The 22309-nt window shown below is 54.0% G+C and overlaps 9 protein-coding genes across 9 annotated transcripts; 4 read left to right on the top strand and 5 right to left on the bottom strand.

Annotated features, from left to right (window-relative positions):
- Nucleotides 1-10: 10 nt before the first annotated feature.
- BAUCODRAFT_316776 (uncharacterized protein) lies at nucleotides 11-1801 on the top strand. The gene has a single exon (XM_007683419.1). The coding sequence runs from the start codon at nucleotides 180-182 to the stop codon at nucleotides 1779-1781; it is 1602 nt and encodes a 533-aa protein (XP_007681609.1). The 5' UTR covers nucleotides 11-179; the 3' UTR covers nucleotides 1782-1801.
- A 20-nt stretch (nucleotides 1802-1821) lies between these two features.
- Nucleotides 1822-3405, bottom strand: BAUCODRAFT_127082 (uncharacterized protein; the record flags this gene model as incomplete). The annotated part of the gene is made up of 5 exons (XM_007683418.1): nucleotides 1822-2290; nucleotides 2349-2464; nucleotides 2554-2993; nucleotides 3033-3121; nucleotides 3182-3405. 5 exons carry the CDS (start codon nucleotides 3403-3405, stop codon nucleotides 1822-1824), a joined length of 1338 nt encoding a protein of 445 aa, XP_007681608.1.
- A 756-nt stretch (nucleotides 3406-4161) lies between these two features.
- Nucleotides 4162-5937, top strand: BAUCODRAFT_127081 (uncharacterized protein; the record flags this gene model as incomplete). The annotated part of the gene is made up of 3 exons (XM_007683417.1): nucleotides 4162-4396; nucleotides 4462-4556; nucleotides 4609-5937. 3 exons carry the CDS (start codon nucleotides 4162-4164, stop codon nucleotides 5935-5937), a joined length of 1659 nt encoding a protein of 552 aa, XP_007681607.1.
- Nucleotides 5938-6074: 137 nt separating this feature from the next.
- BAUCODRAFT_316905 (uncharacterized protein) lies at nucleotides 6075-8477 on the bottom strand. Its single transcript, XM_007683416.1, has 5 exons — nucleotides 7958-8477; nucleotides 6808-7906; nucleotides 6668-6753; nucleotides 6490-6613; nucleotides 6075-6416 (listed from the first exon to the last, which is right to left on the bottom strand). The coding sequence occupies exons 1-5, from the start codon at nucleotides 8089-8091 to the stop codon at nucleotides 6213-6215; spliced, it is 1647 nt and encodes a 548-aa protein (XP_007681606.1). The 5' UTR covers nucleotides 8092-8477; the 3' UTR covers nucleotides 6075-6212.
- Nucleotides 8478-8806: 329 nt separating this feature from the next.
- BAUCODRAFT_134827 (uncharacterized protein) lies at nucleotides 8807-9888 on the bottom strand (the record flags this gene model as incomplete). Its single annotated transcript, XM_007683415.1, has 2 exons — nucleotides 8807-9396; nucleotides 9462-9888. The coding sequence occupies 2 exons, from the start codon at nucleotides 9886-9888 to the stop codon at nucleotides 8921-8923; spliced, it is 903 nt and encodes a 300-aa protein (XP_007681605.1). The 3' UTR covers nucleotides 8807-8920.
- Nucleotides 9889-10093: 205 nt separating this feature from the next.
- Nucleotides 10094-11616, top strand: BAUCODRAFT_316869 (uncharacterized protein). Its single transcript, XM_007683414.1, has one exon. The coding sequence runs from the start codon at nucleotides 10300-10302 to the stop codon at nucleotides 11365-11367; it is 1068 nt and encodes a 355-aa protein (XP_007681604.1). The 5' UTR covers nucleotides 10094-10299; the 3' UTR covers nucleotides 11368-11616.
- Nucleotides 11617-12905: 1289 nt separating this feature from the next.
- Nucleotides 12906-14266, top strand: BAUCODRAFT_316763 (uncharacterized protein). Its single transcript, XM_007683413.1, has one exon. The coding sequence runs from the start codon at nucleotides 13045-13047 to the stop codon at nucleotides 14206-14208; it is 1164 nt and encodes a 387-aa protein (XP_007681603.1). The 5' UTR covers nucleotides 12906-13044; the 3' UTR covers nucleotides 14209-14266.
- A 628-nt stretch (nucleotides 14267-14894) lies between these two features.
- On the bottom strand, nucleotides 14895-18010 carry BAUCODRAFT_80229 (uncharacterized protein; the record flags this gene model as incomplete). The annotated part of the gene is made up of 2 exons (XM_007683321.1): nucleotides 14895-17774; nucleotides 17858-18010. 2 exons carry the CDS (start codon nucleotides 18008-18010, stop codon nucleotides 14895-14897), a joined length of 3033 nt encoding a protein of 1010 aa, XP_007681511.1.
- Nucleotides 18011-19109: 1099 nt separating this feature from the next.
- BAUCODRAFT_316743 (uncharacterized protein) lies at nucleotides 19110-22157 on the bottom strand. The gene has a single exon (XM_007683412.1). It carries the CDS (start codon nucleotides 21952-21954, stop codon nucleotides 19165-19167), a length of 2790 nt encoding a protein of 929 aa, XP_007681602.1. The 5' UTR covers nucleotides 21955-22157; the 3' UTR covers nucleotides 19110-19164.
- Between the last annotated feature and the right edge of the window lie 152 nt (nucleotides 22158-22309).

Raw genomic sequence — 22309 nt, 5'->3', positions numbered from 1 at the left:
GATCGTGGGTCAGGGCTGTGCCTTCTGTTCACTTCCAGCTTTGATCGACGATATACACGTCCAGGTATTATGTAGCCTATTCTCCATACCAACTCCCAGACTCTAAGGGGCATGTGCGTTGGACTTATGCATCGGGTTCTGCGTCCAGGGTAGGTCTGAGGAAGGGCTGGTACCACGATATGGGCCGACAGCGCTTCATAACACGAATGGCCCTTGGCCGCTCACCTTACCAACCATTTGAAGGCAACAAGGACGATGAGACTCCCACCGTGAGGGGTACCGAGGTACACAACACCACAACGACAACTGATGGTTATGTGCAACGATTTGACATTAAAGGCAATCCCATCAACCCAGCAACTGAATCGCGCAACGCCGAATTGCGGCACGCTCAGAATTCCATACTTGCCCTTGTTGGTGTTGTCGAAGGATTGGAGGGTAAGCAACGAGTGCGCGAGGATGATGACTGTCACGGGAGAGCTCAATGGCAGGAACTGTTGAGCGATGAGAATGAATACGGCGAAGCTCTTGACCTACTGACCATGTCTGCGGTCTACCTACCTTTGTTCTACTCGATCTGGCTGCTTAGACGATATCAAACCGGGGTGAATGACGTTGGCCGGCCTTTCGCTTCCATTGTGGCAAGTGACATGCGCGCCATTCTGAAGGGTGAATGGAAGGGCGTCTACGCTGTGCTGTTCCCAGGAATGTTAGCGAGCCTATGTGCTGGTACCGTACAGCTTGGGGCCGCACACATCATTGACACTGTCACACGGTCATGCTCAAAGCAATACTGGGCGAAGCGTCGGTCCTCGCTGCACCTGGAGCGCTTCGAGAGGGTCTTAGCGTTCGTGGAGACTGCTGCATATGGCCTAATTCAGTTGTTCCTACTGCCGCTCAGCTTCCATACAACAGCGCAGTGTCTCCTTTTGGCGCCGCCATGGCCACTGTTACCGCCTTGGAGCTTGTGGCGTCGAACTGACCCCTTGTCACCCCGTTCTATCATTTGGCGACCTCTTATTGAGGTTCCATTGCCCTTGATCGGGAGGTTGCTTTCACCAGCAGCTCTGTTCATCACCTGGAACTATTTGCTGACCGAGCCGTTGGCCATTGATGGCGTCCCGTTTGCGCATCTCACCACTTTCCCACCTCCAGAACTAAATACCTCCAGCTCGAGGGTTACAAAACCGATACTGTTTCGGGATCCGTTTGGCTGGATAAGATATCATGTATACACCGTTCGATCGTCACTGATAACAGGGGCAGGATGGGGGGTTAAATCGGTCGGGAACAGGTCTACCGAAAATCATTTCGAGACAAACATCGTCATGGAGGGCAACGCACAGACCAAATACGGCGTCTCACATCACCGCTCCACGCATCTGACGCACCTGCCCGCTCGCTTTCAGGGTGCCAGAATCGACGAATTCCTCTACCGTGTGTTACTTCTGCCACTTGATGCTTTGGTGCTCAGAGCTGTCGCCATGTCTTATTTTGCCTGTCCTCTACCAAAGGTTGCCGGCTGTAACGGGCTGTCCACGCAACTTTACCCACCAATCAGTGGCTGGCTCTACCGTCTGGTGAGAAGGTTGGACGTCAATACATTGCGCGAGGCTGGCCGCTATGCGAACAAGATCGGACTGTGCTTGGCGTTGCAGGCTGCCGTTGACGCTACGCTGTTTGCTGGAGTCTACGCCTCGGTGCGCTTCTGCGGCATCCGCCAGTTCCATTGGGGCCTAATGAAGAGGCCTGGGCGAGGAAGTTTTACGCATCCTCCATGAAAGCCCATTGACTCTGGCTTGACTTAGAATGTTCCGATATTCATAGCTCGGTTGACTCCGCACGCTCCGCACGAGCTTTGGCGTCTCTGCGGCGGATTGTCGTCCAGGTGCAGACCATGGAGAATAACGAGACCGCCAAAAGGCCTAGCGCAACCGAGTAGCTTGTGCTGTAGCGTGGCCTGAAGCGGAGGTTGTATATGTGCGGTCCAACAACGCCGAGCAGGTGCACCATCGTCGCGGTCACGCCGACCGCAAGACCGGTGGACGTAGTTCCGTTTGCGGTGCGGATGCGCTCCGGCCACAGCAGTGGAAGGACTCCTATAGTGCAGACGAGCGCTATACACATGATGATGTAGGTACCCACAGCGTTGCGAACAGTGATCAGAGAGATATAGCAGCCACAGGTGAGCGACTCTAGAGTCAAGGCAGAAAGCCAAGGATTGCACTTCTGTTCGTGGATGCGCCAGGCAATAGATAGCAGCAACAGGCAGCCTAGCGCAGATGGTGGCCTTGACAAACCGTTAGCATGCGCGAGAAGCCTGGCCGAGGTAAGTCCAGTAAAGTAACATTGTCGTTAATTGCGTAATGCGTGAGCCTCTAAGACCCAGATCCATAATGATATTGGGCAGTATTAAGGATATTCCGTACCCGCCGATGGCATGACAGGCATAGATCAGCACAAACTTGCACCATTTCCGTCAGTCTTCGTAGCACTCAAAGGGGAGGCAAGACTTACCGTGTAGGAAAGCGGATCGCAGAGGAAGTCGTGTACCTGCCACCAAGTCCACGTATCTGCCTCTGGCGACGGCTGGCTCTTTGGGAACTCATCAAGGATAAGCTGTCTCTCTTTCCCACTAAGAAAGGGAGCGGTGTCTGGATAGTTGGGAAGATGAAAGAAGCTCGCAATGCCCAAGGAGATGACGGGTAGTCCTTCGAACAAGAACATCCAGCGCCAGCCCGCGAGGCCACCAATTCCGTTCATGTAGGAGATCGCAAAGGCCAGCAGACCCGAAATCAAACCGGAGAACTGCCCTAGGACGGAAAGAAGCGCAACTCGGAAAGGCAGCTTAGATGCTGGATACCAGAAGGTGATATGGAAGAGCACACACGGCAGAAGGCCGGCCTCGGCCAGCCCAAGCAAGATGCGACAGGCGAGCAGACCGCTGAATGTTTGGGTGGCTGCTTGACACATCGATATCACTCCCCAGAAGGCTTCAGTGCTAGTACGTCGAGCGGACCGAATGACGTCACTCACCCAAGTGAACAGTATGCGGCTGATCCACAATCGCGGGCTGCAGTATTTGAGCAGCATCGTTGAGATGGGATCGAACAGAAGAACGCTACGGGTAGCGCGACTCAGCTCAAGACATCCGCCCTTTGCTATGTCCAGGTGGCCTTACCAATACGAAAGGCTTGAGAGTATCCATGCCCACTGGTTGCTGGTAAGTCCGCCAAGCTGTCGCTTCATATCCGTGCCTTGCTCGACATTGAGAATGGCCACATTGGTAATGTTGCGAGCGGCTATTCTGACGACAATAGTGACGACTAGGTACCATGACAGCAATCTCACGTCGATGCGGCGATATACTTTGTTGAGCTGTTCCTCTCTCTCCTCGTAGGACATATCCTCGGTATACGAGCCTGCCTCTGCGGCCTTAGAGTACAAGGATGCATGTTCACCTTCGGACAGGTTCTCCGCCTCGGACAAGTAGCTGTACTTACGTGCGACAGATGGAGCCTGCGTGTGAGCCATTCGATGACTTGAAAGAACAGACAGAACGACGAGGTGAACGGATGATGAAGGACTCAAGTGGGAGGCAGTTCTTCTACCTTTCTGAGAAGCTTACCATCATATCGCCGTCTGTCGCAAATGTGTTCAGAGCTACTAAGCCTAGGAATGGTGTTCCAACCGATCGCGGAAGGCATGCTTGAGAAACCACCAGTCGTCTATGGTAGTGACCTCGCCATTTGCTAGCCCTCAGTATTGCAAAGATCGCAGTCTTCCCACATTATTGAAACTCTACGCGGCAGTGGTGTTGTGCTGCTGTTCGTCGTTCGAAAATGAAATCCAGTCTGACAACCCACAGCGGACCTCCTGGTCGATAGGCAGATAGATTTGCTCAGTACCTCCCACTCAAAGTACCTGGTGGGGTATTGAAGATCAAGGTAAGATGGACATGTCGTGCGTGAGTTTGTCAACAGTCGGGGAAACTTCGGCAGCCACACGCGTGGCTCTGTTCAAGTTTCGCGACTTGACAACACATGCAGCTTCTTGAGACATTGAATCCCAACACAGCGCGTCTGTTTAATGCTGATAGAACGCCTATGAGTGTTCCTAGCACTCAACACTATAGGTGACGAAAAGTTAGGCATATTCTCTATGGCTCACGTGCAAGAACACTTGCAGCGCGAAGGCCGAGCATGCTACAAGCGACATGAGTATGCCAGAGCGCTTGAGTTGTTCGATAGAGCTATTGGACGTGCAGAGTCTGTTCACCTCCTTGACAACCGCGCCGCATGCTACGAAAAGCTCAATAGTCTCCCAGCGGCGCTCAAGGATGCAAAGCAAGCGATCCAACTTCAGCCGCAGGACGCGACAGGTTACTTGAGAGCGGGTGAATGACTGCAGTTCCACTTGGTTTGTATGAAGCATAGCTGACCTTCCTATTTCCCGATGTAGGTAAAGTGCTGGTGAAAATGGAGAAGCACAGCGTAGCATTGGGACTGTACACGTACGGCCTGAAGAGCATCAGACACCAGGGTCAAGGCTACGAGGTAACCTGCGTCACCGTCGCTTTCCCTTAGGACTTCTCTAACTCAGTGACAGCTCTTGCGCAAGGCCCATACCGTGCTACAGCACCAGCTGGCACCACCAAGGAGTGTAGATCCATTGGCTGTGCTCCCTCGCGAGCTGGCCGAGTTCATTCTCGAACACCTCAACTTCCAACAGCGAATAAACGCTTGTCTGGTCTCCATGCAATGGACGCATTTCATTCGATCAACTCCGTCACTATGGAGCCATGTTGACCTGAGCGTAGCCAGACGTAAGGTCCGCAACGATTTCATCAGCCGCGCCATCAATATTGGGCGTGCCAAGATCAAGGCTGCTACACTCAACAACCTGCTAGACGCAAATCGTGCGCTGTCCGCTCTACTCCAACATTGTCCGCTTCAAGAGCTTACACTACTCGGTACGGGCATTCTTGACGCAGGTTTACTTAACAGTCTGAGCAAGGCCAAGCACCTTCGATCTCTACGCGTTGCAAAGGATACCGAGATGGGCAACACGACTTGGACAGCCCTCCTTCGGACACTCAACCCCGCAATGGAGGCATTGCATGTCACTCTAAGAGGCTTCAGTGTATCTAGCATCCCAATGCCGTATAAGCACCTCCACACTATAAGCATAGATGCGATGCTGTACGATCAAGCCTTCTGGGACAAGATATCAACATCTCTACCCAATCTCCGATCGCTGACCGCTCATCAAAGCCCCATGAATCGACTCACCGAAAGGTGCGGCGTTGATTTAACGGAAATGAGCAGGCTCGAGACGGTGGACCTAAGACTGAATCACTTGGATCTTGACCTTCTGCGACTACCACCAACCGTTCTCTACCTTAGGCTGAGCTCACATCAATACACATGGTTTGGCGGCAACTCTAATAGTATTGGAGACTTGCCACGGTTGCAGGAGCTTAAACTCGACTTCGCGCCTGCTGTGCCTTTGGCATTAGTAAATTCTTTCCTCGCGATCTCTGATGGCAACTGCGGAGCGAAACCTTCTGAGTTGCGCAACGTCACTTTCACGCTAGTCGATTCCGGTGGGAAAGAAGAAACTATCCTGATGCTTTTGGAACACGCGCGATTGCGTAACTTGCGCGAATTCGCCCTGCATGGCGGAATGGTGGCCGATGCCACCTGTTCATCCATATGTGACAAGCTGCCTCACCTCGCAAGGCTTAATCTTAGTGACACGAGTGTGACGGGAGTGGGCGTTAAATCCGTGACGGGTCTTCGGAACCTCAAGGAATTGGTCCTCAACAACTGCCCCCAGGTCGGAAGGGATGCTGTGCAGTGGACGCGAACCCAGGGAATCCGAGTACAAAGCCGCAACGCCCCCACCCAAGCTGGTGGCCACAAGGTGAGGTATTAAGGCCGCGGGTCCTGTGCACTGTGTTGGGACTTGGACTGCCGCTCCAAGCTGCACCTCGATACGAAGAACTGTACATGACTGAGGTTCTGCGAATTGTGTTAAGAAAGCTGGCACTGCATGGCCCATGCGTTGATCAGGAATTCGCAGCCAAATCGCACTTGTATTGTGCAGACGGCCCTCTACTGGGATACGCCTCGGCGAGAAGACAAACCCACCCCCGCTGACTAAACGTTGCACTTGTCTGCGCCCTTCTGCATGTACTCCTGTCACCGCACCTACTCCCACAACAAGTTGAACATCTTCCACTTCTTCTTTGGTGGCTCCAGCGGTTCCGGGTTCTGCTCTGCAATCTCTATGTATTTCATGATTGGCACTTCAGCCAGCGGCACAATCTTGCTCTTAGTCACGACTTTGTAGCCAAAGTACAGCAGCAACACGATTGGAATGTCGATGTAAGAAGACACAAAAGTCTCATTGTCCTGGGTGTCGATGGGTAGGACGGTCAGCTCGGTGCAAGCCAAACTTGAGTATAACTACGTTCGTTCTGCTTACCCAGTGGTTGTGGATGAAGGTGGTGTATCCTCCGGTGAGGACCAGGAGGGGGAAAGCAATGACTCCAAGCCATGCAATGTACGGTTGGAACGGTGCCTTCCACGGAAGACGAGAGCGTGGGATGCTGAGCGTACTGTCAGTCTGAGCTCCACTCCCATACAACTACTATTCCACGTACCCTTGTTTCTTCATCGCATAATAAAACCGAAGGTAGACCAGGCAGATGATGGTCCAATTGATCATACCAGCTACAGCGACCAAGTCCTGGAACATTCGTCAGCAGACCATTAACTCATTCTCTCAAGTTTGTTCGCTCACCTGAAGCCAGCCGAAAACGGTAGCCGCGCCGTTGGAAAGAGTCATATAGCCCAGACAGATGAACAAGCTGAACCAAATGACTGCGACATACGGGATGCCGAAGCGGCTCACTCTGGCAAAGATCTTGGGTGCTCGGCCCTCCCGCGCCAGACCGAACAGTGTCCGGGAGCCAAGTAACATCCCGGAGTTGCCAGCGCTCCACGCCGAAGTCAGGACGACAGCATTGATGATGCTCGGTACAACTTTCACACCTGCGCGTGAGGCAGCGAGCACGAAAGGTGAGTGAGCCGTTCCGCTTCCTGAGAGCAAGTCCGGGTCATTCGATGGAACCAACATCCCAACGAAGAAAATCGAAATAACGTAGAAGAGCAGAACTCTCCAAAAGATGCGCTTTGCCGCAAGTGGAATGTTGCGGCGAGGGGACTTGGTCTCGGCGGCAGCGACGGATATGGTCTCAACACCGAGGTATGCATAAGAAGCGTTACTGAACGTCGTCCAGAAGCCGAGGAAACGACCGAGACCGCCGGCGATACCCAGGTACTGCACGAGTGGGCCGGGGTTCCGCCAGTACTGGAAGCCATACGCATGGTGGTCTGGGCCTCCGCCACATACCAACACCAGTGCCATAAGATTCAATCCTACCACGAGCATGATCTTGAGGATAGCGAACGAGAACTCCAGCTCGCCATAGATTCGTACCAGGAAGATATTGCTTGCAATGACTAAGACGCCGAAGATTGTAATCCAAGCACCGTTGTTTATGCTGGACCAGAAGTCGACAATGACCGCAGCAGCAACTATCTCGGCGGGAATGCTCATCATGTAGTTGTACACCGTATTCCATCCGTTCGCGAATGCCAATGCCGGGTCGACGAAGTACTCCGCGTGCCTTATGACACCACCACTAAGTGGCACCAGCGCGCTCATTTCTGCAATGCTAAGGACTGGCCCAGTGACCAGGATGCCAACGAAGATATAACCGAGCAGTGCACCAAGGGGTCCACCTCGAGCGATGGCCTTGCCGCTGCCGAGAAACAAACCTGTGCCAATGGTACCAGCAAGGGAAATCATCTGGATGTGGCGTTGGTGAAGACCGCGCCTTACGTTGCCTATCAGTGAGAACTGCTACGTTCAGGGACAGGCAGCGTACCTCAGCTCCTGCTTTTCCTCAAACTCGACCGGCTCATCATCACTGAAGGCCGGCACAGGAACGGTTTCGAAGTCGAGATCGTGGCCGCCATCGTTAAGCTTGCCCTTCTTCTCCGTTTGGTATGACTCCGCCATGGCAACGAACTTGGAAGGAGTAAAAGTATAGCAGGCAGAGCGTCAGCGCGAAAGCAGGTGAAGGGAGGTAGTATTTACCAACAAAAAGCAATGACAAGAAACCCACATTACATACCACACCAGAGATAAGTATGCTGAGAGGCCTATGGTACCGAGGCGTGGTCCAGCCCAGCACGATGCACGATGCCAAGCTCAGTCAAGAGTGATACAGCTTCCTGGAGCAGAAGGTACACTGTCGCCATGCCTCGGCGGAGAGATAAGGATGCGGTGGCCAGCTTCCAAGCAGGCAAGTAGCTGCAGCCATGCCACCCAAGCATGCGGGAGGGTCTTGGTATGCACTTCGTGGGCTTCTATGTTACCACGCATGCGCACATTCAGTATCTCGTGCCATTAACGTCAAGCACGGCATTCTACCGAGAAGGTCAGTCTGCCAGCACTCTAAAGACATGAAATAGTTCGTGCTTGTTCTCAGCGGGCAAAATGCGATCAGGTAACACGGCCTGACACCCATCGGACGGCGCCATTGAACGCAGTGTGGCGCAACGATATGCTGCCAAAACCGGCTTAGTGAGTAGCTACCCTGCAACCTTCATTGATAAGGAACCCGCTCCAAAGTACTCAGAAAAGACGTTGCAGGTATGTCTAGACCACAGAAGCGCACCATTTGCGTTAGTGAGAAGGATCCTTGAAATGGGCTCATGGGCAGTCGGCTCGGCTGGGCTGGAGAACACATGCTGTTCTGGGCGAAGTGGCACGTTGGCACGTGATATTTAGGGAAATGAGAGCACAACATACAGCTTATATACACCGCAACGCCTGCTACGCTACCTCATTGGAAGGCCAAGCTCTTCTTGATCTCAGCAATGGCCAATGCTGGGTTGAGACCCTTCGGGCAAGTCCTGCTGCAGTTCAGGATCGTGTGACACCGGTACAACGCCATACTGTTGTTCAGCGCATCTTTTCGTTGCTCGGTCTTCTCGTCTCTGCTGTCTGCAATCCACCTGTAGCTTTGCAGTAAGACAGCCGGTCCGAGATATTCCTCACTGTTCCACCAGTAACTTGGGCATGAGGTGCTACAGCAGGCGCAGAGAATACACTCATACAGACCATCGAGCTTACGGCGGTCGGACTTTGACTGCCTATACTCTCGTCCATCTGGCGGCGGAGTGTCGCGCTGGAGGTAGGGCTTGATAGACTTGTACTGCTTGTAAAACTGGGTAAGGTCGGGCACGAGGTCCTTCACCACATAGGTATGTGGGAGCGGGTAGATGCGGGTCTCTTTCCCAGCATCAGTCGGAATACGGCCTGTAAGAAACCGTTAGTGGCAAACGCAGTGCGCAGCGAAGTGCTGTGGCGAAGATTGGACGTACAAAGACACGCAAGTGTGTTAACTCCGTCAATGTTCATCGCGCAACTCCCGCAGATACCCTCTCTGCAACTCCGTCTGAATGTGAGAGTCGGATCCACCTCATTCTTGATACGAATCAGGGCGTCCAGAATCATGGGGCCGGTCTTGTTCAGGTCTAGGGTGTAGCTCTGCATCTTCGGCTTGCTGCTGGGCTCATCCGGGTTCCATCGGTAGATATGGAAGGTTTTGATCTTTGACTCAGGGTCTGGACTCGGTTCCTTGATGGTGGTAGTATGCTTTGGCGAGAGCGGTGGGGAGGAGGACGAAGTGGCCTCACTGATGGCACCCAAAGGCTCCTTGGTGTTGCCGACGGTCGTGGCCATGCTACGGCTGAACGCGTACGGCATTGGCTTCAACGCCAGCCGGCGGGATGCCAATCGTAACGCCATGATATGCGACGTATGTTTGTGCCAACAATGCAAGACGAGAAGCAAAGCGGCGATGGCAAGGGCGATGATGAATGGAGCCCGCAGAAGATCTCTTGGCACGGGTATAACCGCCACGGAAACAGTGCCTCGGTTTCCGTGCTCGGCATCATCACGTGATCACTTCCTTGTCATCTAGAATCCACGACGCTTCTAGGCTTGATGAAACTCCCCCACAAGAACACATATTCAGTCATGTTTGGGAGCTTGGTCGTACCGTCGTGCAACGATGGCTACCCAAATGGTTGGCTAAGCGATCATGGCTCGTCCTAGACTACGGCCTAAGGTAGGGATTAAGCATCACATGTTGCACCATTTCGTTCTCACGAGCTTGTGGACCGTACGATCACAATCGCTTCGGCGACGGCAGCAGCGATGTGTTCCTTCTCGAGGCTACGCCCTATACATTTGTTCCTCGACTGGGATGGCACCCTTACTGTGAAGGATACGATGAGCCTCCTGGCAAAGCTGCCAGAAGCAAGAGACCGCCGGCTTGAGAGAATGCCTGGGCCACATCCAAGCCGTCTTACTGTCAACAAGCAACAAGTTTGGAAAGACTTTACAGAGGCTTACATGAATGATTACAAGAACCACAAGGCCTCCTGTTTCCCGGGCAGCGATTGTACGGGCAATGAATATTCCAGCTGGCTTAACAGTCTGCTTCCCATTGAATATGCGAGCGCTCAGCGAGTCACAAATTCAGGCTTCTTCCAGGCTGTTCGGACTGAAGACCTAGTTGCAGTGGTCTCGAGTGCTCTTGAGACGGGTGAACTGCAGCTGCGAAAGGGCTGGGAAGCCATCTTCGAGCTCTACAGTCGTACACACGCTTCTACGCCACCGAGTTCTCATGTATCAATTGTCAGCGTAAACTGGAGTGAGACGTTAATACGTTCGTCTCTCGACATCGCATCCTCACGTGGCAAATTCACATCGCAGCTTATGAGAGCACGTGTCCAAGCTCTCACCAACCACATAACCATTAGCACCAATGAGATACACGGTCTCAATTCGCCTGATGGTAGCTCAGGCCGACTCACCAGCAATGTTCGTACGTCGGGGGAGAAGTTGGCTCGCATGGTGGAGATTCTGCGTGATGCAGGCAGAAGGAGTACCAGATCGGCAATAGGTGATTCGCCGTCTCCTCCTTTGGTAGTATACGTCGGCGACTCCGCAACAGACTACGAGTGCTTGATGCGCGCTGATGTAGGGATCTGGGTCTGCGACTGCCCCGACGTGGAGCGTAACGCTCGCTTCAAGGCTACCTTTCACCCACTTAACGTGGCATCTATTACCAAATTATCTCCTGCTACCTGCCATGGAACGGAGAATTGGGCGTGGTGTTACTGGGCACCCGACCTCGAGGCAGTGGCGGAATGGCTGGCAAGCATGACGAATGCAGCTTTTTATACCAACCCGGACAATCGAAAAGTACAAAATAATTGACAGTTCTGGTACGTGCCTGGCTTGATACAATACACGTCTCGTACAATCCGAGGACAACTACACCCTTTTCACCAGCATAACACCTCATCGATTGCTCAAAGAATTGCCACAAGCGCCAAACCAGCTCCAACTACACCTCCGGCAATTATCGGCACCGCCGTCTGTACAGCACCCGCACTGGAAGTCCCTGAAGAAGCTGCAGAAGTCGCGGAAGCTGCAGCACCGGACGACGTCGAACTCGCGCGACTTGCGCCGGGCACGGCAGCACTACTCCCCACGGAGCCAAGCGATGAGGCGCGAGATGATAGCGTGCTGACGACGGTACCTCCAGCACTCGTCAAAACCGTAGCTGCTGATCCTCCTGCAGACGTAATCTGCGTTCCTAATGATGAGCCAACTGACTGTGCGCCACCAACGGCTGTGCTAGCTGCACCTTGCGCTCCGCTGGTAATTGTCGAAACAACGCTCCCCGCAGCGTTGGTTGCCACCGTGGCCAAGCTACCGCCAAGTGAGGTTGCCCTGGTGCCAACAACGGTCGCCACAGATCCGGCTCCGCTCGTTATAGTGGAAACGATGTTGCCGCCGTTGCTGGTGACTACCGTCGCAATGCTGCCGCCAGCCGATGTGATTTGCGTTCCGAGCGAGGTTCCAATGGACTCCGCGCCGCTTATCGCGGTACTCGCTGCTCCCGCAGCCCCAGACGTAACGACTGTCGCTACAGATTCCGCGCCGCTTACCGCGGTACTTGCTGCTCCTGCAGCTCCTGACGTGACGATTGTCGCCACAGATCCGGCGCCGCTTGTGATATCCCCACCCACGCTAGTCGCATCGCTGACGACGGACTGAACGCCGCTGATAATCTCAGTAAGTTGGGCTGAGCCCAACGCGGCTGTTGCAAGCACAGAGAGCTTCAGGGAGTGCATTGTTCCGACGGGGGCGAAATCCGTCGATATTTAGTGTAGTAAATGTCAAAGAAAAGTATCGACAGTATCCCAATTGCAGGCGTGACTTTCCAAAAGGAAGGTAAAGTCCAGAGATCGTAGGCGAGAAAGGGATACGAGATGACAATAGGAATCTCCATCAGTCATATAGTCTTTGCAATATATGGGGCTAAAGCCACGCTCGGATCAAGAAAAGTGATGTCAAGCGTATCGAACGTGGCGATGAGCAAGCTTGCGACACAACAAACGCGCGGCTGGAGGCAGAGTTGTGTACTTATACGCGTCGGATGGCAGGACATGCTTTACCCTCCACCAGGACCTGAAAACATTATGTGAGCATCGGATGGTCGCGGACATGAGACCATCGCTGACAGGATCCGTTGGCTCCGGGTCCCACGATGCTCGCCCATGTGCTGAACCTCTTGGCATGGTCGTGTGACCATCCATGATGGTTTGCATGATACTGCGCCACGGTCGGCAAATGTCGCTGCAATGCAATATGCCATTTACTTGGAGTTCCTCATGTTTGCAATAGAGATGGCTCTTGCTGCGATGTAGGTGAACTAACTGTAGGCGCTATCTTCGGTTTCGGCCAATCAGAGATGCCGAGGTAATATCGCGCCACACGCGGCACGATGACTACTTCTAAGCACCGGGGAGTGAGGATCCATGAATCGTGCCTGACACATCTTGCTGATCAGCTTAAACCGTAACACTCGATGACACACGGCGAGCCATGTCTGACCATGTACAAGATTCCGGCAAGCTTCAGCCACAGGATGCCAGCAGTTTCGTCTACCCGTGGGCAGCCGCGCCAGATATTATCCGCTCAAACCAAAAGGACGCCTACTTCCAGTCGGTCCTACTGACGCAGCTATCTGGAATCATTAGGTCATTATACGGTGCTCGCACAGCGCACAACTGGACGAGTGAGGCGCGCACTCTCACCGAGCTCCTATATCTAGGCTTGACAACCTTTGTCGGCAATCGTACGCTTGGAGAGGAATACTGTGATGTCCTGCAGGTGGAAGGCGATACCCACGGCCTCCCTTCGATTGCTAGACGTTCCGGTTACATCCTCTCCAGCGTTTTGGTACCGTATTCGCTCACACGCTCCCTGCCCGTCATTCGACGAACACTGAGGGCAAAGCTGGAGTCTTCGATGCGGAAGCTCCATCATCGACGAGCATCCTCCCCAACTAGGAGCAAGCGGCCTCCAAGTCAATGGTTTCAAGTCCAGGAGTATCTATTGAAGCATCTGGACAGCATCACTTCACCAGCACCCGTCTACGCTGCAAGTCTTGCCGTGTTCTACTTTAGTGGAGCGTACTATCAGCTCAGCAAACGCATCTTTGGTCTTCGCTATATCTTTACCCGCAAGCTAGAAGCCAGCGAACAACGTGTCGGCTATGAGGTCCTAGGCGTGCTGCTTGTTTTGCAAATGATTGTGCAAGGGTACCTCCACATGCACGAGACATATCTCCAGAGTCAAGCGATCAATGTACCATCCAACAACCCCGCTGTAGCCGGAGGCAGCGCTGTGATTGACGGCGGTGTTGAGATTGCTACGGACGCCGCCATTACCGCGCCACTACTGTTCGAGGCCCCAGCAGGCGCCGATCCTGCTGTGCAGAGGGAACGTATCTCTAGGATCACGCACACTCCGCTTTCGCAATGTCACCGTTACGATTTGAAGGATGCTGAGGTCATGGGTTGGATCGACGGGGTGCAGCAGCGGAACTGTACGCTTTGCCTGGAGCCGATGAAAGACCCTTCGGCCACTACCTGCGGACACGTCTTTTGCTGGCAGTGCGTGACCGACTGGTTGAGAGAACAACCCATGTGCCCTTTATGTAGGCAAAGCGCACTTGTGCAGCATGTACTGCCTCTACGTGGCTAACTACTGAACAAAGAATCGTGACAACAAGTAAAGGCGAACTTACAGAGATCACTTCCTTGTGCCCGCCATGAGTGGGCTAGAAATATCATTCGTGGTGTCTAGTGCTCGTTGCACAGCTGCGTGCTATCTGTGTGAACCTTGAACGGTGCAGTGTAGAAGGCCATTCATCGCACTTAGCCCATGCTTGTGTCTTTTCGACAATATCGTTGGATGCTGTGTGTCAACTACGGCGAGCAATCTCTCCAAGCGCATGATTTCCCCACACGGCAGGCTCAGCTCGACTGATAACCCTGGGAATGTCGCTCACAGCAGAGGTCGCTCTTTCCGCCAACACACTCACGCAGCCCATCTGATGCGCCCGCGTTGCGCAGTCCTCATCCTCCGAAGTGATGTTAAAGGTATGACTGCAGACTCCGCCTCACGTTCATAGGTGGCATGGATGCTCAGTGCTCCTAATGACTCCGTATCCTTTCCAGTGCGTCAGGGACTGTGCAAAAGAAACGCCACATGTGCCAACGCCACCCGAGATCGTTCCTCCATGCACTATCCCCTGCAATAACGCCACGTGTGCTTCGTAGGCGCGTTCGTGAGAGTCATTTGCGCGTAAGCCCGCCCATGTCGCTGCATGCGCCTGGTGTCTTATGCTCCAGAAACTCCATATAAATCATTACCGAATGCTGTTACTTCTATCGTGGTGGTGTGTCCGTCACAACTGGTGTTGTGGTAGGCGAAAGGTTGCTAGTAACCTTCGGTGTCATATTACCACTTGTCGATGACCGCTTTGTCGCCTGGAGTGCGGCATGCATCTTTTTGCGCAAGGCGCCTAGACGAGCGCGCGCAGCATCGATGACTATCCGCATGGTCAGTACACATTCTGGACCGCTGTCGAAGCGATTCAGGCACTTACGCTTGACAACCGTCTGCCTGTCCTCCTTTCCAAGACCCGGCACGGGTTCGTCGGCAGGCCTGTCTCTTTTGGCGCTCGGTTTGCGCATCAGAGGCTCATCGTCTTCTTCCAACACAGCTTCGAGCAAGTAGATCGCAGTAGCATATCCGATTTCGCAGTCCTTGATGTCCTCGTTGACCAGCTCGCTGACGGCGGCAGCCCTACTCATCTCCACAGCTCGCTCAAACATGAGTCGCTCCGCGGTGATGCCACTTGTGATCTGTATCGTCTCTGCAGAGGCCACCACTGCGCCTCCTGAGGTCGCCGAACTTGAGGCATGATTGCTGGGATGCCCTGGGTGCTCTGCAGGAAGCTGCTTCTGAGCTGAGGTGAGCCTGCGGCCAACCACCTCGGACTTTTCTAAGCACTCGTTGAAGCGGTTGCGAGTCCACTGCACCACGTTATTCATGCGCTTGGTGGCCTCAGCGACGTTGGCGTTGCTCGGCCGCGGAGAAGGATCTGATGTAGGAGCCTCGCTTCGGATCTGCTTCGTCCACCAATATCCCGCGAGGTCGATCGTCTTCGCTAGAATGGCCAGTGTCTTCACGTATAGGACTAGTGCTTCTTCTGCCACACCCACGATCGCCGCAGTCGTCATATCTTTATCCTCGTCATCGCTGGACGCATCTGCCGCCCGCCTGGCAGCCCCAATCTGCTGTATACCAAGTGTATCAGCTGCCAATGGCGTTGCTGGCACCAGTTGCTTGTACTTGACTTCGGCAAAGCCGTATATGACGTCGCTCCTCTGAGCAGCCTCCTCTAGTATGCGAACAATCTTAGTGTCCTCATCCGTCGGCGATTTCGAGTCAATTGCATCGCCAACGAGCAGGGCGCTTTGTGGTGTAGGGTATGCGGGGAATGCACTGTAGCGTGGAGGTGACAGGCCTGTGGTAAACGGTTGTGGCAGGCCCATGCCACCCAAACGTTCGTTTGCTGCTTTCAGCGCTTTGCCGAGCATGGTCTGTGTGGATGGTGGGCTCGCATAATATCGTCGTTCGAACGACCCTGCTCTCTGATGCATCGCAGGGGCTCTGCCAGTGATCGTTTGCATCGCGCGCGAAGGGCTTGACGGTTGGGCGCCAGTAGTTGAAGTGGGTTGGCCTTGTGTGGTAGCACGCCTTGTCATCATACCATGATGATAGGGCAGTCCGTGACCTTGAGCGTTTGCCTGTAGCTCGTCGGCGAATGCATTGACTTCGACAGCACGCTTCTCGATCACGACGTACTCCTTCTCGAATGCGACGTCTTGCGCTGTCTTCTCTCTAGCTTCTCGAACAGTGGCTTTGTCTTTGGGAGAAGCTTCGTGCGGGACGGAGGGCTCGCGGACCATGGGCGGCCCAGATAAAGGTGACGATCGGCTTGGGCGCCGCTCGACTTTTGGTGCCGGTATGTTAGTAATCTGACCCGCATATAATGCTTCTCGGGCTGGCGCAGTGGCATGGGCGATTATGCTAGGTCGTCTTTGTCGCTGGCTTGGCTGTCTTTGGACAGGTACGCCTTCGGGTCGTCCAGGCGAAGATCGTCGGCGCTCCATGGCCTCACCTTGAACAGGCACCATGTCCTGGTCCGAGGCTTTAGGGGAGATTGTGGGTTGCATTTCCTCCCGGGACTTGTTTGGTTGCATGTGCGGCTCAGGGCTCGGTTGAGTTGTTGGTGCGGCGTCTATTGCTTGCTTGGCCATGCGGCGACTAAGCTCATCTGGTGAAGGTCTCCTGGCAGACTGCGGTTGATCTTCAGGTACAAGGCCGGGTATCTCGCCAGTGACTACCGGGTCCGCGAAGAAGTCTTCGTACGAGACACGGTCGAGCGGACTTTTCTTGAGCAATTTGCGAATCACATCCTTCATCGCCCTACTGATAGTCATAGTCTTGTTGTCGAATATGATTTGATCCTCAGCCTTCTCAATCTTCCTAAGCAAGTCCACATGGTTTTGCGCCCTGAACGGTGGCTTGCCGACGACCATTTCGTGTAGTACGGTACCGGTAGACCACAGATCTGCACGCGCGTCATATTTCTCGTAACGCAAAATCTCCGGCGCCATGTAGAGTGGCGAGCCGCAGAGTGTCTCGGCCATGGACGTGGAAGGCAGATGTCGTGCGAAGCCGAAGTCAGCGATCTTGAGCATAGGCAGGGTCTCGACCCCAACAGCAGGTACCAGCGAATGTTCACTGGCGGCTAGTGGCACGTCCTCTGGTCTCTGCTTGGCCATGTAAGAAGGCGCGGGGTTGAGTAGGAGGTTCTGGGGCTTGATGTCACGATGGATAAGGTTCCTATCCCGAAGGTACAAGAGCGCGCTTGCGATCTGCTTCAAGAAGTGCCGTGAGAGAACCTCGTTGAGACCTCCAGCCGGCGGGTTTGGGTAGCGCTTGAAAATGTCGGCAGTTTCTGGGAGGGTTGCCAGTGTATGCCGCTTCTTCATAAATTGCGATAGATCGGACAGTTGGCAATACTCCATGGTCAGGTAGATGTAGGACGGCGTTTCCAAGTAGGAGAACATTGCAACAATGTGCGGATGCTGCAGACTCTTCAGGATCTTGATCTCGGAATCGAGATTCTCCTTCAGCTTCTTCGTAAGCTTCGACATCATGACGGCTTTAACGGCAGCGTATGATTTCTTCTTCTGTAGAACGGTTAGCAACGATACAACATAGGGACAGCGTTCGGACAGAGCAAGGCGCTCAGCCCTTGGCTCGGGCTACATACTCTATGCTGGGCAAGATACACCGTTGCGAAGCTACCTTTGCCAATTTCTTTCCCTCTCCTGAAGTCACCAATGATTTCATCTGGCTCTGCATCTGCAGTCGACTGTGCCGAGTGTCTTGACGAGCCCGGCGCAGGCAGCCTTGCCGCAGCCATGGTGGTGAAGTCGGAGCTCTAGTAGGTATTCAATGCGGTTGGCCTCCTCTTTCGAATGCCCTCTAGGTATCACAACCTGGACAATGGCCGTGCGAGCAATGCATCGATGTTGCTGCCGTACCTGGGTAATGCGCTGAAAGCGGAAGAGAAGGTTGACGTGATTCAGGCTATGCCGCCATCATGCGTGTGATGTCGTGCCTGCTGCTACTTCCACACGCGGTGGAAGATCCGCGATCACGTTGCTGATGATCCGAGTACGTGATGAGGCAAGACGGAGTGACAGTGCTGGACTGCGGATGACTAGACCGGTCAACTCACTGACCGAGGGACGTGCGCGATGCGGAGTGAGAAGGTCCGTAGGTCGCGCGATGGCGCGAGACTTGTCTATGACAGAAGTTGACTAACAATACAGCATGAAAGAGAAGGGCAAGGTAAGAGTTGTTGAGGATTGATGGATGTCTTAGGCAGGCAGAGATGCCGGGTCGGGTGAAGCACCTTAGAGGTGTGAGTAATGAAGCGCCCAGCAGTACTTCAGGGCACAAGGCACATGCGTCTGCATCAAGCTCAAGGTGCGAGCTAACCTCATCCGGCAACGACCTGCCCCGACCTCACAGCTGTCGCCCTTATCTTTCTCGCGAAGATTACACGCTTCAAGCTTTCCCACCACACCTAACCTTACGCATGTGGATGTCCTACGGCGGGATGGTACAGCCTCACAGTACCTGGCCGGAGACCCTGCATCTTGCTTATCTCACGGTCATGATTGATATCCAGGTGTCACGTCCGCAAAAGCAGCCGAATAAGCGGCGTGCGCAGCTCCATCAAGTGACAGAGTCATTCGGGCAGCCATGTCTGACCTCACCGCTGTGACCGCGAAATCAGGACTGCATTGCGTAGCTCCGGTGTACGGAGCCAAGCCCGAGCCTGCTCTGCAGGACTACTTCCGGCACTACCATATGGCAGACGTCTACCCTTCTCCGTCTTTCGCCGTCAACAGCTTGCTATGCCTTGACTTCGTAGCTCCGTCAGGAGTTTATGCTGGACACTCAATACGTGCCTGACCTCTCGCACCATCATATTATGTAACATACGTGGTAGATCATCACTGGAAGCTTTTACGCTGCACATTCACGGCGTCAAGCTGAGACAATTGCTCATAGCCTACTACCTTTCACTAAAAGCCATAGAGCCACCGGCACGACAACATTGTCGTTGGCTCCAGTCAGTACAGCCTCCATGAAGCTGGCCGCACAAGCGCAGAACAACGCCTTCACCAGTGACACGAACCAACCCACCGCAAAAGCCAGGTTTCCAGTACGACCAAGGTGTCCTTCTAACGGCTTTACTGTGTCACTCCAACTCCCCAACACCTGCCAAGCCTTGCCTGCCATGAGCCCAACGGTGACAGCGACCGCAAATGCAGCGCTGCCTTCCAGACTCTTACCACCGACCCAGATCCACTTGTGCCTGCCGTAACGACGTCCGATCAAGCTGGCTGCGGCATCTCCCATGCCAACGCAGATCACACCCGCGAGCATAGCCACTTCCCGTTGGTTCTCCGCAAGCTCCCAGTCCGTCCACGGGCGGCCTCCTACCCTCTGTATTGACGCTAATGAGGCCCATAGCGGTATTGCACAACCAATAAGCAGGAATATATGACTGACAACCACAGGTCCGCGTAAATCCCGACCGTCTACATATGGCGCGACAAACTTGCTGATTGCACTGCCGAGCGGTGCCACTTGTCCCGCTCTGATGATCTCCAATAACAGGAACACCGTGAGTACCAGCGCCAAGCCAAGCGCACAGTAGCATGGATCGATGAATATGGAAGGCAGCAGTACTGCCACCATGACGCCATGAAAGACTTTCCGACGCGTGTCGACTTCGACGTATGCGGTCAGGCTGAAGACTGTTAAGAGCCCCGTGCCGATGACGGCCACCCAGTAGGCGAATAGCAGCAGGCGCATGTTTGCTATCCCGATCGTGTCTCTCATGTCTTTCACCGCCAATGGTACGCTCAGTGTAAGATCGCGCCAATCTCCGCCTAGTTCTGGCAAAGGCACCCAGAATTGTGCGTTCCAGTACTTGACCGTATTGCGAAGTAATGGAATCTGGCCGAAGAGGTAGCTGACTGCCCAGCCCACGGGCTCGTAGCCATGCAGTGCCTTCTCTTGCACGTAGTAGCGAACAGGGCCTACTACGCTCACAGCGATAGCAGAGTAGATGTAGGCAGCGTATACCCACTTTCTCCGACGTGCCTGCTCTGGTGTCAATTGCAGCACCCATAGAAGCTTAGATCTTGGCTTTCTGCGTCGACTCGGTTCGCGATCCACAAGCAGGGGCGAAGTACGTCCAGGAAGGGTGTTCCGCCGCGTGCGTGGCCTTTCTGGTACCCCGTCGAGCACGAGATTGTTCAAAGCCACTGATCGCGGCTCTGTCGCAGACATTGGCACTGTGTGATCGGTGTTGTGTAGACTGACCATCGTTCGCCGTCTAGTGTGTAGCTTCGGCACACCATTTGGGACAGCTTTCATCGAGACTCTAGGCTCGTCCTCGTCCGCGTCGCTCTCAGGCGCATCGACGGTTTTGAACGCGCCAGCCGTACGTTGAAGATTGATCAGGTCAGTGACCGCGTCCACAAGCGACCTACGCTCCTCTGCAGTATGTCCAGGTCTGCGCAGCTTCCACTTCGGCACACGAGCGAGGGTGATATTCCAGTTCAGCACTGGCTTGCAAAAAACAAGCGCAACGACGCCGCCAATCCAAAGGCACGCCTTCAGTATAATCATCTGCGGCGAGACCGATAGAAGCAATAAGTTGATCAGAGCCACTGAGAGCAGGTGCAACTCGGACATGAGTAAGCTTGTCGTAGTGAGGTAGTGCAGGACAGGCAAAAGCGCGTGGTGCAATGGATACAGCGAGACCAACGCTTCCGACGTCAGGCTTTGATTTGTGGTGTTCAGCGTTCCGTATGGCTGTTTGAATGCTTGCCACGGTAACAATGATTTGTGCTCCGCGAGGATCAACGGGATGATCGAGACGAACCAGTGGACCGCGTTAAAGCAGCCGAGACGGCTTGACCGAGGGAAGAGACGTTGCGGCAGAGAGGCCAGCCCAAGGATGATATTGGGCAGTATGACGGCCTCATTCATTGGCGAAACGAGCAGTGCAATGAGTACCGGCAGTAAAGGTGGATATAGCACAGTCGCAGGGTCGAAAGAGGCAGGCACACGGAAGCGCTGCCACAGCTTTATATGCTGCGCTCGAGTGTCCACAACTGACAGCTTGACCGGGTATGCCAGGATCAGTGTCGCAATCGTGAGAACGTGGCTGAGCAGCTCATATCTCCAGCGCAGGACTGTTCGTAGCACTCCATGGCCGCAAAGCACACATACCAAGATCACGCCCATAAGCGCAACCTCCGAGCTCCGTCTGGCAAACTCGCCGAATCTTCTTCGCAGCAGCTTCTGTTGCAACATTTCGTCAGCTTCTGCCGGCTTCTTGTTCTCCGTCTTCGCTTCAAAGTAACCTTCGGACAGCCTTCTGCCCTCATCATCGAGCTGTGACGGCGTGAGAAGCGCATCCTCGTTGCTCTCGCCAGTTTTCAGACCTTTCCTGGGTCTTAGAGCAGGTGCCGGTAAAGCTCGTGCGAAAGATGGTCCCTCATCATCTGCTTCTGTGCCGCTCTCACTCTGGGCTATCGATCGTTGTCCGCTACGTCCATAGTATCGTTCATTGTCGCCAGCTCCACCTTGTGCTTGTTCAAAGGTCGCATTGCCGTCGCTGACAAAATGCTCATCACCGCGGTTGTTACGGTCTTGACGGACTTGTACACCGTCGTGGAAGTACGGCCGAGGGGTGCGGTCGTTGGTTCTCAGATTCTCAGTTTCGGAAACGGTTAATGCATCCTCTACGGTTCGAGCAGTCGACGAACTCGACATGCTGGGGCGCAGAGAAGCATCGTCAACAACAGCCTCAATTCAACCACCAAAGGCATCTATCAATTGCCATGTGCGCAAGCGCAAAGTTTCGCAGCTTTCCACAGTTGCTGTGTTGTTGAACGGTGGATCCTGCCGCGGCCACCGGAGGACACGCAACACCAAGGGTTCAAAGGTGCAGAGATGCAGTGACAGTTGCATGAGCAAATGGCATCCTCGTTTGTTCACTCGAGATGCTCTGAGGCGCGGTGTTCGCATCTACACCACTTGTGTACGTACTATCATGTCTCGAGCAGTCTCTGCATACGAGTCCAAGATGCTTCCCAATCGCCGTCAATGCTTCGCTCCAACACCACAA

The sequence above is a fragment of the Baudoinia panamericana genome, assembly GCF_000338955.1.
Source record: "Baudoinia panamericana UAMH 10762 unplaced genomic scaffold BAUCOscaffold_15, whole genome shotgun sequence".
NCBI lineage: Eukaryota > Fungi > Ascomycota > Dothideomycetes > Mycosphaerellales > Teratosphaeriaceae > Baudoinia > Baudoinia panamericana.
The sequence above is the reverse complement of the archived record's forward strand: the minus strand, read 5'-3'. Positions and strand labels throughout refer to the sequence as shown.